Genomic DNA, 14,680 nt, shown 5'->3' on the forward strand with positions numbered 1-14,680 from the left:
ACACACACACACACACACACACACACACAAACCTGCCTCTCACACTGCAGCCTTAAAGAGGTGCGTTGCCTTTACGTAGTTATTCTATGTTTCCTACTTGTACATCAAGTCTTTCATCTCTGCTGGAGGAACTAAAAAAACACACTGGGCCTGCTGGGCTTTGTGGAGTCAACACGAAGCCTGAACGTTCACCTTGGCCTACTTGATGTTCATCCTACAGGACTGCGGTGCTGGTAGTATTTACTGGCAACATGTGCAAGATGAAAGCTAATTTTCTGTAATGCTACACAAGTCTTCCACTCAGTGCAACTCTTAAAAGAAACATATGATGAATGAATCGTATTAGCTGATGATGCACAATGTATCCATCTAGTGTTCTGGTGGTGCTACAACAATGAAATTGCATGACTTAATAATTTGTGTGCACAAATTTTCAGAACATGGCATAAAAACAATGTTTAGTAAAACATGTTCTAAGAAAGATAATTTATCCCCGTGCATCAGCAGCTCCTCCACCGTCTTCATGCATCTCTGTCCAAAATCCCAGTCATTTGTTTTCATCACTTAAAATGAACACTGTTAATTAGCCCATTCTTAATGAAAGGTAAGAGTAATGAGTCCTGTGTGAGACGTTACATGACTCATCTGAAACCAGGCTGAACCTTTGAGTTGTGGCGTTTAGGTCAGCTTGACGGGCGGCCACGATGCAAAATTGAACTGTGTCCTCAGTGAGGGTCAGCCACAGGCACCAAAGCATGGAGAATGGTTTATGAGTCTATTTGGTGAGGTGCTGGCAGCCACCATCAACCCCCCCAGACATTTCCACCCCCTTCCCGTGTCTGAGCTGCGGTTCTCTCTGTGGAACCGGCAGCGACCGGCTGACTACAGAACAGCCTCACTACCGCAGCCTGTGAGAAGTGATCTGTCCCTAAAAAAGCTCTTTGTGCTGGAGCAGCTTTGTGTTCTGCAGTGTTACTGCACTGTCTGGTGTATCGGTTTAATGGATAATCAATAGGTGGTTATTATCTGGCCTGTGCTCCCTGGGTAAGGCCACTGAATTTAATGGGATTTGTAAACATCCTCTCATTTTTCTGTCTTTTCTGCTCTGTAATTGAAAACGTCCGGTTTCTATTTCTGGGGTATAAGTCCAGTCATGTTAGCGGTCGGCTGCAGCAAAGCAGATGGGCTGAGCAGAGGGATCATATATTACAGAGGTGTAATTTTCTTTTTTTCAGTTCTTTTTTATTAGGCACACAACTACTTTTCCCTGCTTTCTCCCTGCTATTTCACGCTTCTGATCGTCCTCAGCAGCTGTGCTGACATGCAGGAGCGTACTTATGTGTCTCAGTATCTGATGTATAGGATTTATCGCACAGTCGTGCTATCAGACTCGATTTATCCAGGTGTTTCTGGCTTTTATAATGCAGATATTCTGCGTGGAGGTATCACTTGTGCACATTGTAGATACTCGCCTCCCTCATCCAGCCTGCTTGTCCCAGGATTTACAGATGGATTATCGACCTGCAGGAGTAGGCTGACGTTACCGTAAAGATACTGATCTGTAGTCAGCACTGGTCACAGCTCCTCTGTAGTAGTTAAGGTTAGGATGTGTGAAGGGTAAACCGCTCCTGGACCAGTGCTCGGGGATCGGTGAGGGAGAGCTGCTGCGCCTCCTGTCCTGTGATGGAGCGCCTGCTTTTGTTCTCCTGTCGACAGTCCATTCATCAGCTCAGCCTGCCTAACCTTGCATTAAATGAACAGCACAACCCCTGCGTCTGCGCCATTCACGCACAAGACAAATCCTCTTACTCTTGCTTTTTTTTATCGCTCCTTTCCTTGCCTCCCTTTTACATCTCACGTGCTCTGCGCCGTGTTTACATTGTGTCTGCCTTTGAACACCGTGAAGCCACATACAGGATATATATGTGCTCAAACCTGCGTTAAAACTTGCATCAGAAATCCTCTCGTCGCGTCTATTTCCCTGCTTTTTTTAGCTTTAGCCCCCACATCTCAATGGTCCATTTACCTGAGCTGTAGAACAGGTAGCAAAAATGCCTCATTCCCTCCTAAAGGCTGAAAATGATGTATGCTGGTGGTGTGGCAGGAGAGAATAAGTTTCTGTCTGTAATTAATTTTAACAGCGCTGTCTCACTGCTGCTGATGTAGCTACAGTACTGTAGCACTATAGAGAAAACGTCTCTGCAATCTATCTCTAACCTGCTTTCCATCAAATTTAAATTGTGTGGGGGGAAATGGCCTTCTGGACTGACAGGGCAGGCACTCGTCATCTTCAAGGACGATTTTCAGCACATTAAGGAGGGAATTATTGATGGAAAAATCCACTCTTTAACTCTCAGCGGTGTATCAGTAAGCATAGCGTTCAGATTTGGGTGTCAGCTGACGGCAGACTATTTCCAGTTGACTGTAAACAAGTTGAATTATGTCACAAGCCCACAAGTTAAAGGGGGTGTACGCTGATTTTACACATCAAAGTCTGTTTGCAGGTCTTAAGGAGTGCTGCTGCAGATCTGCTTTTGTTGCGGTGCAGATTTGTTTTAAAGAAGAAGGCATGAAATGGAAGAGACGATCCTTCTTTACTGTCCATTGTGATGTCCATGTGCTTAATCAGTGGTGCACTCTTTCATTGCAAAGTCCACCTTCTGAATTTCAGATGGTTCAGCTTCATCAGGTCCATAAGGAGTTTGATCATGCTGGAAGCTTATGCTAAGAGTTATGTTGTGTTGTGTGGCACGCTGTTGGTGTTGCTGTCCATCACATCAGGAATGCACAATCAAGGTGCCAGAACCAGGTTTTGAAACCCAGAGACCTGGACTCCCACAGTCAGAAAAATCCTCTGAGTGTGGAGGATTTGAACACTCTGAGGATTTTTTCAGTTATGTTGTGGGAGTATTTAAGATCCAGCGTCTGTGCAGCTTAAGAAATTTCAGCATTTGTGCCAGTTTTTGAAGTCTTCAACAGAGAGATCTGTGCAGGAGACATAGACCACAGTGTTTACAAAGACAGCAGCAGCAAACACAGACCAGAAGCCACACAGACACAAGATGGGTTTCTTTTGAACAAGGGAATAAATTTTTCCTCAACCAAGAAAACTTCCACTCTTTCGTTATCGCCCTATTATCCAACATGAGCCGGATGCATCGACTTCAGGCGCACTGAGGGCTGTCTGAAGGCCACATGAGGAATGTGGGTCGCGGTTACACCAAAGTAATTTCCATAAGTTCATCAGAGGAACCTCCTGGAAGCTTGAACATCCCAGATGATTGATGCAGAACAGTGTATGAGGACTGACTTTCTCTCCTCTGCTGGTTTATCAGCAGTGAATTCTGGGTATCGATCATTAGAACATTTAATATTCATGTGCATTCATACATGAGAGCACCTCTACCTGTGATGAAGTCATTAGACATCAAAGCAGATAAGAAGTCAAAGAAACAAATGCTTGAATATAAACTAAATACAGCAAGTGCTTTAATTAAACTAATCTGGATCTTAAATGACACGATTTCAAATGTCACACTAAACTCATGTTAAGAGGGGCATCGCCTGCCACCAACAACTTTCAAAAAACTTATATGCAACATAAATCTCACACGCTTGTCTTTGAGTCCAGGTGAAAGGGCTGTTTTCCCTTCGTATTGCTCAGTGGAGAGTGCACAGGGTCATTTTAGGTTTGCAGTTTGGAAACTTTGCCGACACAGACCATCTTCTTGTGTGTGCTCCTGTTTGTTTTATGATGGCCTGATATCCCGTGCCTTGATGCCAGAGTTCCCAAATCAGACAAACCAGAAGCTGTAAAACGAGAATAAATGAGGACAACGCATCTAGGTTGACAAAGCTGAAGTTCCCTCTAAGTTGTGTGTGTAGATGATCTCCACGTGTTCATGTGTGTCGCTGCAAACGCCACCTCTCTCCCGCCTTGAACTCAGCTGTGTTCAGTTGAGATTACCTGAGCAGAAGTCAGTGATGCAGCAAACCGCCGTCAGTTTTGCACTGTGCGAATCTGGACCCTCTCCAACTGCTACAGCGCGGTCGTCTGCGTGTTTGTCCAAGAGGCGTCACGAGCGAGGAGCACGGAGCCGGGTGGAGGGGCTGAGGGGAGAGACGGGGGAGGCGGAGGGGAGGAATTCACACCAAGCCGCCCGTGAGGTGGTCGTGCTTGAAGCCTCCACGCCTGGATAAACCCCATCAAAAGCGCATTAGCCCTCTCTTCTCCCGCCCCCTCCCTGCCTCCCCCTCAGCGCCCCTCCCCTCCCTCCATTCAGCCCCCCCCCCGACGTCCCCCCACCGCTGTATAATAGTATCTGGCCGGGCCACGCGGCTCGCTGACACGCAGCCGGGCGAAAGGGGAGCGATGATGAATTGCTCCCTGTTGGTGTTATCCATGATGATAATTATTAATTTTCCCCCCGCTCTTCCTGGAGAAAGGGGGCCGGAGAGCTGCAGTGTTGCGGAGCCTCCTCCGTGGGCCGTCAGGGAGCCCACTATCATCACTTATCACAGACAGAGCTGGGGCCCAAGGCTAAACGCTGATGAGAATGGAAAGCGCTCATTCTGATTTGTCCTGTTTTTGGTGTGTGGATGTGCGTGTGCACCTCGCCTTTTTAACTTTACCCTTTCTTTCCTCGTCCTTTCTTCCCTCCGTCTGTCTCTCTTGCACCCTTAACCGTCCTTCCCTTATTTCAGCATGTGCTGGGGTACGTGCATACTACATAAATTCAGAATGAAACGCTAATATTTTTGATAATGACAGTAAATTCAAGCAGAAATGAGAAAAGTATCACCAACCCTTTTTTTAGCCTCCTTTACATCGTTGTTTTGGTTATACATCTCGTTTACTGTTTCCAACCTGATTTCCTGCCAACAAACAACCTCTAATAAGCCACTGTACACAAGCTGAGGTTAAAGAAAATTAGACTTCATCAGGTGGACGGGAGCAAGACTGAATTCTGCTGTCTGATGGATGCTAATATGTTAGCGACTTTATAAGCTGAGGTGTTTTTAAGGTTGTACGTTTGTCGGCTTTTTGGAATATTTTTCTGCTCCCTGGTGGCCCAAAATCAATTAATGCTGCTTTAAGGATATTTAGCATCTGTCCCCGCAGTAATTATCACTTTCCACAGTTCAGTGCTTGAGTCGGGAACAAAACATCGCAGTGCATCTTTTTTTTTTTAAAGGTGGACATAGCTTCAGATGAGCAGAGACTCCTTTTTCAGTCCCCATCTGGAAGTTCGAATCTTGCCCTGCTGTTTTATTGTTTTTTTTTTTAATTATTATTATTTATTATAAAAGCTGTCATTAAATTCATTCAAATGGCCCCAAATGGTCTCTTTCTCAGTCCGGTTTAATCCACATCAGTGTGAGTCATCCAGGTCTTCACCGCTCATCTTAACACTTTCACATCTTTCGTGTTTTGTCACATTCCTTTCTTTTCTTTCAGATGTGATTTTAATGGCGCCGAGCTCCTCCACCGCTCCTGCAAGTTTCACTCTGTGGCCTAAATTTTAATTGCCCGTCTCGCTGCAGTGTGAAAGTTGCACGACGCAGAAGTGACAATCAATCTCGCTTACGAGGCGTTGTCATCAGCGAGGCGCGATGAGGATGATCTCTGCCTCTCCGGCTGAGAGAGGTGAATCCGCTCCGCCTGACGAGTAATTACGCCTAATTTCCTAATTACCTCAGCACCGAGCGTCTCTGTAGCGTTCATTAAAAGCCATAATTGCATTGGGTTGACATGCTCTTTTATCCACTTTGGGTTCTTTTCTGGCGGTTTAGCTGTGAGCTAGTGGCGCCGCCCCTGCCTGTCTGAGTCGATAAAGGTTGATTGAAGCCTCTGACGGCATCGTGATTATCGAGTCTGCATGTGTGTATCTTTGTGTGTGTACTCTACTGTATGTGGATGCGGTGTGAGTTCAAGATTAGCCAGTTTTACTGGCAGAAGATATTTAAATACAATTTGGGAGACGTTTGCAGAAGCTGTGAACAGATGGTGCCGTATTCTGTTTCTCCGAGTGACGCAAACCAATAAAAACCCCGTAAAAAAACCCTCCTCCCCAGCTTTTACATTATTTTCCAGCCACTCCTCCGAACCCTACCCTGCTCCTTCCCTCCCTTTCATCTCCCCCATGTCTTCCTTCTTTCCGTTTTCCTGTCTGTACCTCTCTCTCCTGCCCTTCTCTTTCCCTCTTCCCCTCTCTTGCATCGATTCGGCTCTTCTTTGTCTCACAGAGCTGGCCTCCAAGTTGTCAGCTGCGTCAGGATTAAAAGCTATTAGTTCTGCATCATTGCCACTACAAGTGCGGGCCTGAGATTGATAGAGTGCCTCTCTTCCTCCAGCGGGGGGAGAAATGGGAGTAAAACAAGCCTGGGGGGTGGTTTTTACCTCACATATCTAACAGTCACCGAGAGGCCCTCCGGCCTGGACTTTCCCTCAGTTTGTTTTAGATGTGTGAATTGGTTTTCACTCAGTTGTATTTATCGCTCTGTGTGTCCTTTCCAGGCAAACGGCGTATTTTATAGAAGTTTGTCATTTCTGGTCACATCTAAGGCCTGATGAAGCTCCGGACCGCCTGGTTTATTCTTCTTTTAGTCTTATCAGCATAATAATGGACTCCCTGAGAGCAAAGATTTGTCAGTTGTCTAATTTCCTTTCCCTTGGTGGTGGGCATTATTCAGATGAACACACATTCATATCCAGTTGGACCAAAACCACATTAGTGCTTATTTTCCTGAACCGATTCCTCCTCTGAGCTGAGCGTTTTCACGATGCTGCAACACCAGAATAGCCACCTTTGCTAATTTCATGTGCCGAGATGGATTTTTTTTTTTTTTTATCGTCAGCAAAATTGCCTCAGTGTTGTCGGCCTCATAATTTATTTCGTTTGTCCGGTGACAAGCGTCCCAGGTGAGGTGAGGGGGGGCACGTGGGAGCTGCTGTCGACTCAGCCTGAACGAGAAGCTGCTTCTGAGAGGAAGGAGGGTTGAAGTTTGCGTGAGTCATATCGATACCCACTGAATCTGTAACAGGGCGGCCAATACGGATCTCCAGACCACACACACACACACACACACACACACACACACACACGAATGACACGGTGAGCATGGCAAGCAAAACAAGCCGAACTCTTACGCCTCCTTTAAGGTGCCGCTGTAAAGAAGAGTAACTGTGAAGATAACTGTAAATATTTGAACAGCACATTTTGCTCGCAGTCTGTTTTTACTGCCTGTTTCCCGAACGCAGCAGCTCATTTGGCTTATTTCGCTCATTAAAACCCTGAGACGTGTTGTGCCTCCCGCCCCTGCCTCAGCTCTGCCTGTCAGAGTCGCAGCGGAGTCAAACAAATCCAGGGGTTTATTGTACTGTCACATTCTAACACGCCCCTCATATTTCATTGCAGGCAATTGTCGGCTACTTTGACATTTTCTTTGACAAAGGCTGCAGCAACAAGGTAAGCAGCAGCAGCAACAGCCAAGCCATTTAACGGAAACTCAATTATGTTCACGCTTTAGCGTGTTCCTCCTCCCTGAGGCGTTCACTGGCAATCGACGGGCGTCCTAGCCGACTGCTGATATAAGCACTTACCGAGCAGAGCCGGCCAGTTGGAACAGCCGATGCCAAGCTCTGTGAGCAGCACAGACGTGCCTTTTGATTGCACTTCCTATTGTACCTGAGACTCAAGCTGCATATGGATGGTCCAGTAAGTTTCCATCTCTGGGAGCCAAAGCTGGAACAATGTAACGGGATTATCTGTTTGCTCCATAAATACAGTCAGTTAGGTTTCCTTTATAATACAGACACAGAACTGTGGGAGTGGATTGACTGGGACAGAAAGCATGAAAGAGAGGACTAGTTCCAAGCTTTTGTGCAGCTTTATTTTAATCTTTGTTTTAATTTTAATTAACCAGACTCCTTCAGGACCTCCGGTACATTTTCCTTGTGTTTTTTCTGGGAATGTGACATTAATACTTGAGTCCTTCTGGGTTCTCTGAATTGGCTCTTTTCCATCACTGCTGCATGTAAACTGTCATTAATTAACATTTTCCCATAGGCTCACATTTTTATAGATTTTCACTAAAACAGATTTTGTAATGTCATCTTAAACAGATTTTTAATGCTTAAGCATCCAGTTTTTTGTTTTTGCAAAATGCTGCAAAGTCTTCTGAGCTCTTTAGAGAGATTTAACAGCACTGGTTTGTGATGTGTTTGCTCTTTTTTTTTTTCTTTTCACGTATAACCGCTCCAGGTGATGTTCTCCACGGGTCCTCAGGTCACAAAGACACACTGGAAACAGACTGTCTTCCTGCTGGAGAGGCCTGTCTCAGTGCAAGCAGGTCAGTGAGCCACACAGGCCTCCACATGACAAGGCCACACTGGTTTTTATTTACACGTAGAGCAACATTGTCTACTTTTGTCAACGCTCATGCACAGATTTGTAGGCCGAGAAGAGCTCACGTGTTGAGTTCAGTTTCGTGTTTGCTTTGTGTGCGTTCTTTCGTGATTTTGGTCGTCCTCTTGTGGACCTCGGCGGTGCGTCAGCGAGCTGCGGCAGGTAATCTGTCTGTGGTGGAGATGTAGTCGGGCTGGATGACACCCGTTATCTGTCACCCACACAGACAGCGAGGGATCAAAACAAATCACATTCAGCCATCTGAGACAGCATGTAAAACTTCATCTGATAGCCGGTTGCAGGCCTCTGAATCATGACAAGTTACAAGAGGAGCGCTTTGTAACTGACCGGCGAAATATTTATAGAATCACTGCATCAGCAGATTAAAGCTTTACTGGCGTAGCTGCTGGGATGTTCTCCAAAATAACTTCTGCAGGTTACTTCTCCAGCAAATGTGACATGATGAGTGTCTCCCGTCACTTTTTGCAAACATCTAACGGATGTTGGTCCATGCTAACGTGCTAATGCTAATGCGTGAACATGAATATATTTTTTACCGTAGTGATTGAATCAAACAAGCCAACTGGACAAATCCAAAGAATGAATCCAACTGAAACATTTTCAGGACATTCATGCATGACAGTTGATAGTACAGTATAACTACTTAGCTTAGCTTAGCATTCAGCGTATTGGCGAGTCACCCAAAATACATGACTGTGCACGGCTTCAGGTGCATCATCTGAACACAAGCACCAAAGACCCCATGTGCAGACCCACATGTGCGTCCATGTCTAGGTCCATTGTGGTGAATATGAGGACTCTGACGCTTTACAGAACCCGCTGTAGACTTTACGATACGCTGTCTCGAGACCGCAAACAGCTACCAAACTATCACAATATCCACAAAACCTTGTTCTGATATGGAGATGCTTCACTGTATCTGTGACCGTACAGTATTTAAAATATCAGTTAAGTTCTCTAGCTGATGTCTGACACGTTACACTTTAAGTTAAAAGAAAGAGGAAATTGCACATTTCTCTTCTTACCACTGAAAAGTTCATTCCAGTTATCATTAGCAATAAAAACACTCCTGCTGTCTTTAATTAACAAACAGATTTTACTTGGTAGTATGACCGCGTGGCTAATGTTAGCTCATGTCAGCAAACTTTAGATTGATTTGACTGCGTAACTGACAGCCTTCTCAACTTGTGCCGCTCTTGTGCTAATGTTTTAGCATTGAGCTGTTTTGTCCATTTCTTCTTCTGTTTATTCCAAAGAAGTTGGAAACATAAATCCATTAACGCTCTACTCCATGTGTTCCAGAGCGTCTATCCCAGCAAGGACCTTTCTGAGCCTTTTTGATCAGTGAACTTTAAAGCTTTATTTAACGAAATGCAGAACAAATGCCACGAATCTTTGACCACAGCACAAATGTATATCCTGTGTTTGTTGCTGCTGGAAGCTCTGGCCCTCTGCATGCGCTATCATCGCAGTTATCGCGGAGGTGTCTGCTGATGCGAGGATGGATGAGCCATGTGGCCGGCTGTCCACTCGCTGACCAGATACTAGATGGAGCCTACTGTAATAAATGACCCGCAGAGAGGAGGAGACGCGAGATATCAGGCAGCCCTTAGCCAAGCTCAGCCCGCGCCAGTGGCAGCCAGGGCGATAAGAACGTCAAAACCTCTGACGCTGCTCAAACGCTATCGCGGGCATTGCGCTGCGCTGGGTCAGATAAACAGCCGAATGTGAGCGCTGAGGACGACAGTGTGCTAACAGGGTACAGAAGAGGGAGGCGGCAAACAGAGACGCATTTCATTTGACTATCTGGCGCATCAAGTCGACCTGTGTTACCCGTTTCACCTGCGTGTTTGTGTACATGCAAGCAAACACGCACACAGACAGGTGACGGAATAATTGACAAAGCGTGGAAGCTGTTCTGGCAGCTTGTGGTGGGTGAACACCTTGCTAAGACACTTGTCACCAGTATGAATATGCACACACACACACACACACACACGTCACTGAAATTTGCCCCCTTTATCTGTTTTTATGTGTATTTTGACTCGTTTTAGGGGCAGTTTTGGGGCATACTTCGATTTTTCAAGATAAACTAAACTAATTAATTTAACTAACTAATTTAAGAATTTACTGTAATTTAACATTTTTACCACCACCAGGCTGAAAATTTCCCCTTTTGCTGTCAGTATTGCCGTCAGGCCAAAGTTTCCAAAAAAAATATATCAACAGAAATATTAAAATCTCTGCAGATTGCAATAACATTTACTGAGCTCCTTAATTCTCCCAAGAAGGCGAACACTGCATTAACACCACCTTAAGGCCAAAACGTCAAAAACTGAAATGCGACCGGCTGGCGGGGTTTGCTTTTTTTGATTTTTAATGGCCTCATGAGACGTCCTCGAGCGATACGTTTAGAACAGATTTTGCATTTTGGGCTTCGTTACTGCGAAGGGACTGACGCCATATCACTCGTTTGCGGTTCGTGCAGTGTGATAATCATGGCTGCCTGTAGGGGGCACTAAACTTTAGTCTTTAAAGTAGTCGCATTCTTGTATAGTAAAGATTCAAACACAAATTCAAGTGTGTTTAAGTGTCTCAGATGCTGTCTTACAAAATTGTTAATGTAACACACACACACACACACACACACACACACACACACACACACACACACACAGAGGCAAATTTAAAGCAGCTTTTATCCTTAAACTCTCTCTCCAGAGCATCTGGGCTCTTGGGGTTACTCTAGGCCACAGTGACATGTTACAGCATTAGCCAAGACACACACACACACACACACACACACACACACGTTCACAGCTTGAGCTCAGAACCAGCCAGGTTTAACGGAGCTGATTCCAGCTTAACGTGACGTCCAGGCTGTGTGTGTTATGTGTAAACCAAGCAGAGTGAGGACCAGAAGTTTAAAGGAAGAACAAAGTGAGGGCAGGAGTGTGTGAGTGTGTGAGTGTGTGAGTGTGTGAGTGTGTGTGTGTGTGTGTGAGTGTGTGAGCGAGCGAGCGAGTGAGCGGCAGGTTATTGATGTGCTCGCTCCACCCCGGCACCCTGACAGTCCGCAGCCTCCTCCAGGGGCCGTAAACCAGAAATTGAGTTTTTAACAGCATTCACCAGCTTCCTGCTAGTCTCCTTTAGTGTACTTTACAACACACACATGCACACACACACACACACACACACACACACACACACACACACACACACACACACACACATACACACCAACCACACTGCTCCTTAACACACTCAAATTCACAAGAGTACTTGCGTACTTCTCTACTAAACTCCCTTCTGGCTCTAAGAGAAAACTTCCTAAAGTCACCTTGAAGATGACAGAACTCTCTCTCCCATACACACACACACACACACACACACACGCACACACGCACGCACACACACACTGGCCTCTCCTCCTGGGTGTTGACTGAGAAGCACCTTCAGCTGTAGTGAGGGCCGGGCATAAACATCCAGTGGTTTGTTTTAATACCGACTCTGTCTGTGGTGATTTATCGCGGCGGCGAGCGAATCCTATTTGATGTGTTTGTATGAGTGCAGCAGTAATTAACTCTGAGGCTGCGCTTCTGTGGGAGGTGCCGGCGGAAGAGAGAGAAGGCACGCAGCAGGCTGGAACAAAACATCCCTGCAAATCCTCCCGGCTGGCAGCGTAATAAATTAAACAGCGAATCATTTGTCATGCTCTGCTGTGTTTGTGTAGCTCGTGCATTGAAGAGGAGGGCCCTTTTTCACGGCACCTACTCGATTTTTACCAGAGAAACGAGGTCACGCTTTTTTCTTTTTTTTTTTTTGGCGAGAAAGTCCCATGATCCTCGAGGTGAGGCAGTGGCCTGGTTACCTGTGCCGAGGGCCTTTCTTGTGCTTTCATTGGACAGTCAGGTGGCGGCTGCTCCCACCCACTTTTGTGACTCACCTCCTCTGTCCCGAGCGGCGCTGTAAGCCTTTCAGACCTCCTCTTTCCCCCGCCCTCACCCGTCCGGGCTGAGTTTAAACAACTCTTCCCCTCCGCACCCCCCCCCCCCCCCCCCCCCCTTTTTGAGCACCAAAGGTCCTTGAGCTGTTACACAGCAGCGGCCGAGCCAAGCTTCAAGTTCTTCAGGACTGTAATTCAACACACGGGCTGCTTTCGTGTCCTGTTGCTGGGGATGCACGACCCATCGGCTCTGCTTCTTAGCTCTGCCCCCAACCGGAAAAGGCCTGAGAAGGAAAAAATAGATCAAATGAAGGTAGACTGGAGCAAGAGCATCACTGCAGTGTCAGGAGGCCGAAGTGAAGTCAGCTTTCCTGTGCTTCATCCAGATGCTTTTGCTATTTAGATGACAGATCTGATCCCCACCTGAGTGAACCTGTTAAATGTACCATCAGGCTAAGGGACTCTGGCGCAGGCAGAGTTGCCCGAACCCACGTCTAGCAAAGGTACCACCTCTAATGGGGACATAAAGTGCGGGTAAAAGTCAGTTGAAACCAATCTCCAGCAGTCAAACGAAAATCACGCTATTTGTCTGTGAAAGGGAGTCAATGATGAGCCCTGGTGTTGAAGCACTGCAGCCGGTCCACCCCCGCACTCAGTGTGGAGCTGCAGATCCTGTAAGAGCGTGAGCTAAATGGTTAAAATGTAAATGACAACAGTTTAAATGAATCACTAATGCGAGCCGTGTATTTCCAGTGTAATTTCATGGAGAAAGGCTGAGCGAGGAGCTTTCTGCAGGCCTGGTTGTGCTTAATGACACTGGCATGTTGATGTACGACATGGCGGCTCACTTCCCGACTCATTTCCACACATGGTTAACTCTTTCTCGCAGCATCTGAGTGGCCGGTTTACTGAAGGCACTGAGGCCCTCTTCCATGGGGAGTTTGCTCGGCTGATTACTGCAGAGCTGCTGTAGTCGCACCTCGACTGCTCTGTCGGTATGTTTCAGTACTTTCATGTGAACACGAGGATCAGTCTGACACTTTTCTGCTTTGGTCCCTCTCCTCTTTTTTTCTCAGTCATGCTTTAAGAGAAGGTCACCAAGGGTCGAGCAATTATTCCTTTGACCTTTTATCGGCCTTTAGCCAACTTGAGTTTGACTGCAGCCGTCTGCCGCCTCCCGTGAGCGTCAGGCCTTGTTGCTCTCTCCAGAAATGGAGGCTCCTGATGTAATTCTCTTTAAACTAAGCAAAGCAAAGATAGTTTGGCGAGTTTGTGGGAGTCTTTATAACCTTTGAGGAGAAGAGTGCATCCAGAATTGGTACAGACATGGAAGCAGATGCCCAGCAGTCAAACGGATGTACTGAAGCTGAGCTGAAACCACCGGCCGATTGTGGTGGATTTTTCTTTTTGCAGTTGGAAATGTTTCTTTTTTTCCATCAGGATCCTTTAAGTCAGATCACGCATCACCAGTGTTTAGACACACAGAAACGCAAACCAGGCATGTGTGCTGGTGCCCTTTTCTGTTACAGCTGGCTTGTCCTCGTAGTGTCGACCACTGACCCGGTACATTAAGTCTGTGATGGAGTGAGGGTCAGACGGCCTCTCTCAGACTGTGATCACCAGCTGCATCTTTTCCATGTGTTGGCTACAGCGAAAAGCAGCTGGTCAAGGCTCTAACCATGCTGTCTGATCTCCAGTGATGTCTGTCATCTGATCCGCATTCATTCAGCTTTCATGAAATACAGCCAATAAAGTTAATGCAGTTAATGCTGCAGGAAAGCTACTCATGACCTCCATTTTAGCTTCTTTACACTGAACAATGTGTTTTAAGATCGATTTTAAAGTTTTTCTAATTACCTTCGAGGTGTGCTGTGGCTTACTCAGTTATATTTCAGTAATGGAGGCAGATCGCAGCCTGTGATCTTTGGGCAGGTCCCTCTTAACAGGTCTAGCGAGCACTAAATGGGATCATATCAAGGCTTTGGAACAACCTGCCTGAACAGTCTTACACGTCAAATGTGGAAGTGTGCATAGTTTGTGCAAGCCATGGTATAAAAAAGAGGATTATGTAGATAATTACCCAGCGTAGTAACTAGACAGCAGCTGGATTGCGGGACTTAACACAAGATACGTCACTGTGGTTTATTTTCATTGGCCAGGTGTTGCATTGAGTCTCAAACTGAGTGTTTCTGTTTGCTCCTGCACCCTGAAGAGGTTTGGGTTGAGATAAGGACTGTGGGTGGAGGTCTGAGAGAACTTTCTAGTTCAGAATCCAGTTATCGTTATGGATTTTCACATTGGTAAA

General features: G+C 46.2%; 1 protein-coding gene across 1 annotated transcript in view; it reads left to right on the plus strand.

The window, feature by feature from the left end:
* The window catches only part of prmt3 (protein arginine methyltransferase 3), a 50,165-nt gene that overhangs the window by 32,891 nt on the left and 2,594 nt on the right, over positions 1-14,680 (plus strand). Inside the window, exons 14-15 of the mRNA XM_070962074.1 lie at positions 7,419-7,469; positions 8,265-8,352. Coding sequence (XP_070818175.1) covers positions 7,419-7,469; positions 8,265-8,352 — 139 coding nt within the window. The remainder of the gene's footprint in view (positions 1-7,418; positions 7,470-8,264; positions 8,353-14,680) is intronic.

The sequence above is a fragment of the Chaetodon trifascialis genome, chromosome 1, assembly GCF_039877785.1.
Source record: "Chaetodon trifascialis isolate fChaTrf1 chromosome 1, fChaTrf1.hap1, whole genome shotgun sequence".
Classification (NCBI taxonomy): domain Eukaryota; kingdom Metazoa; phylum Chordata; class Actinopteri; order Chaetodontiformes; family Chaetodontidae; genus Chaetodon; species Chaetodon trifascialis.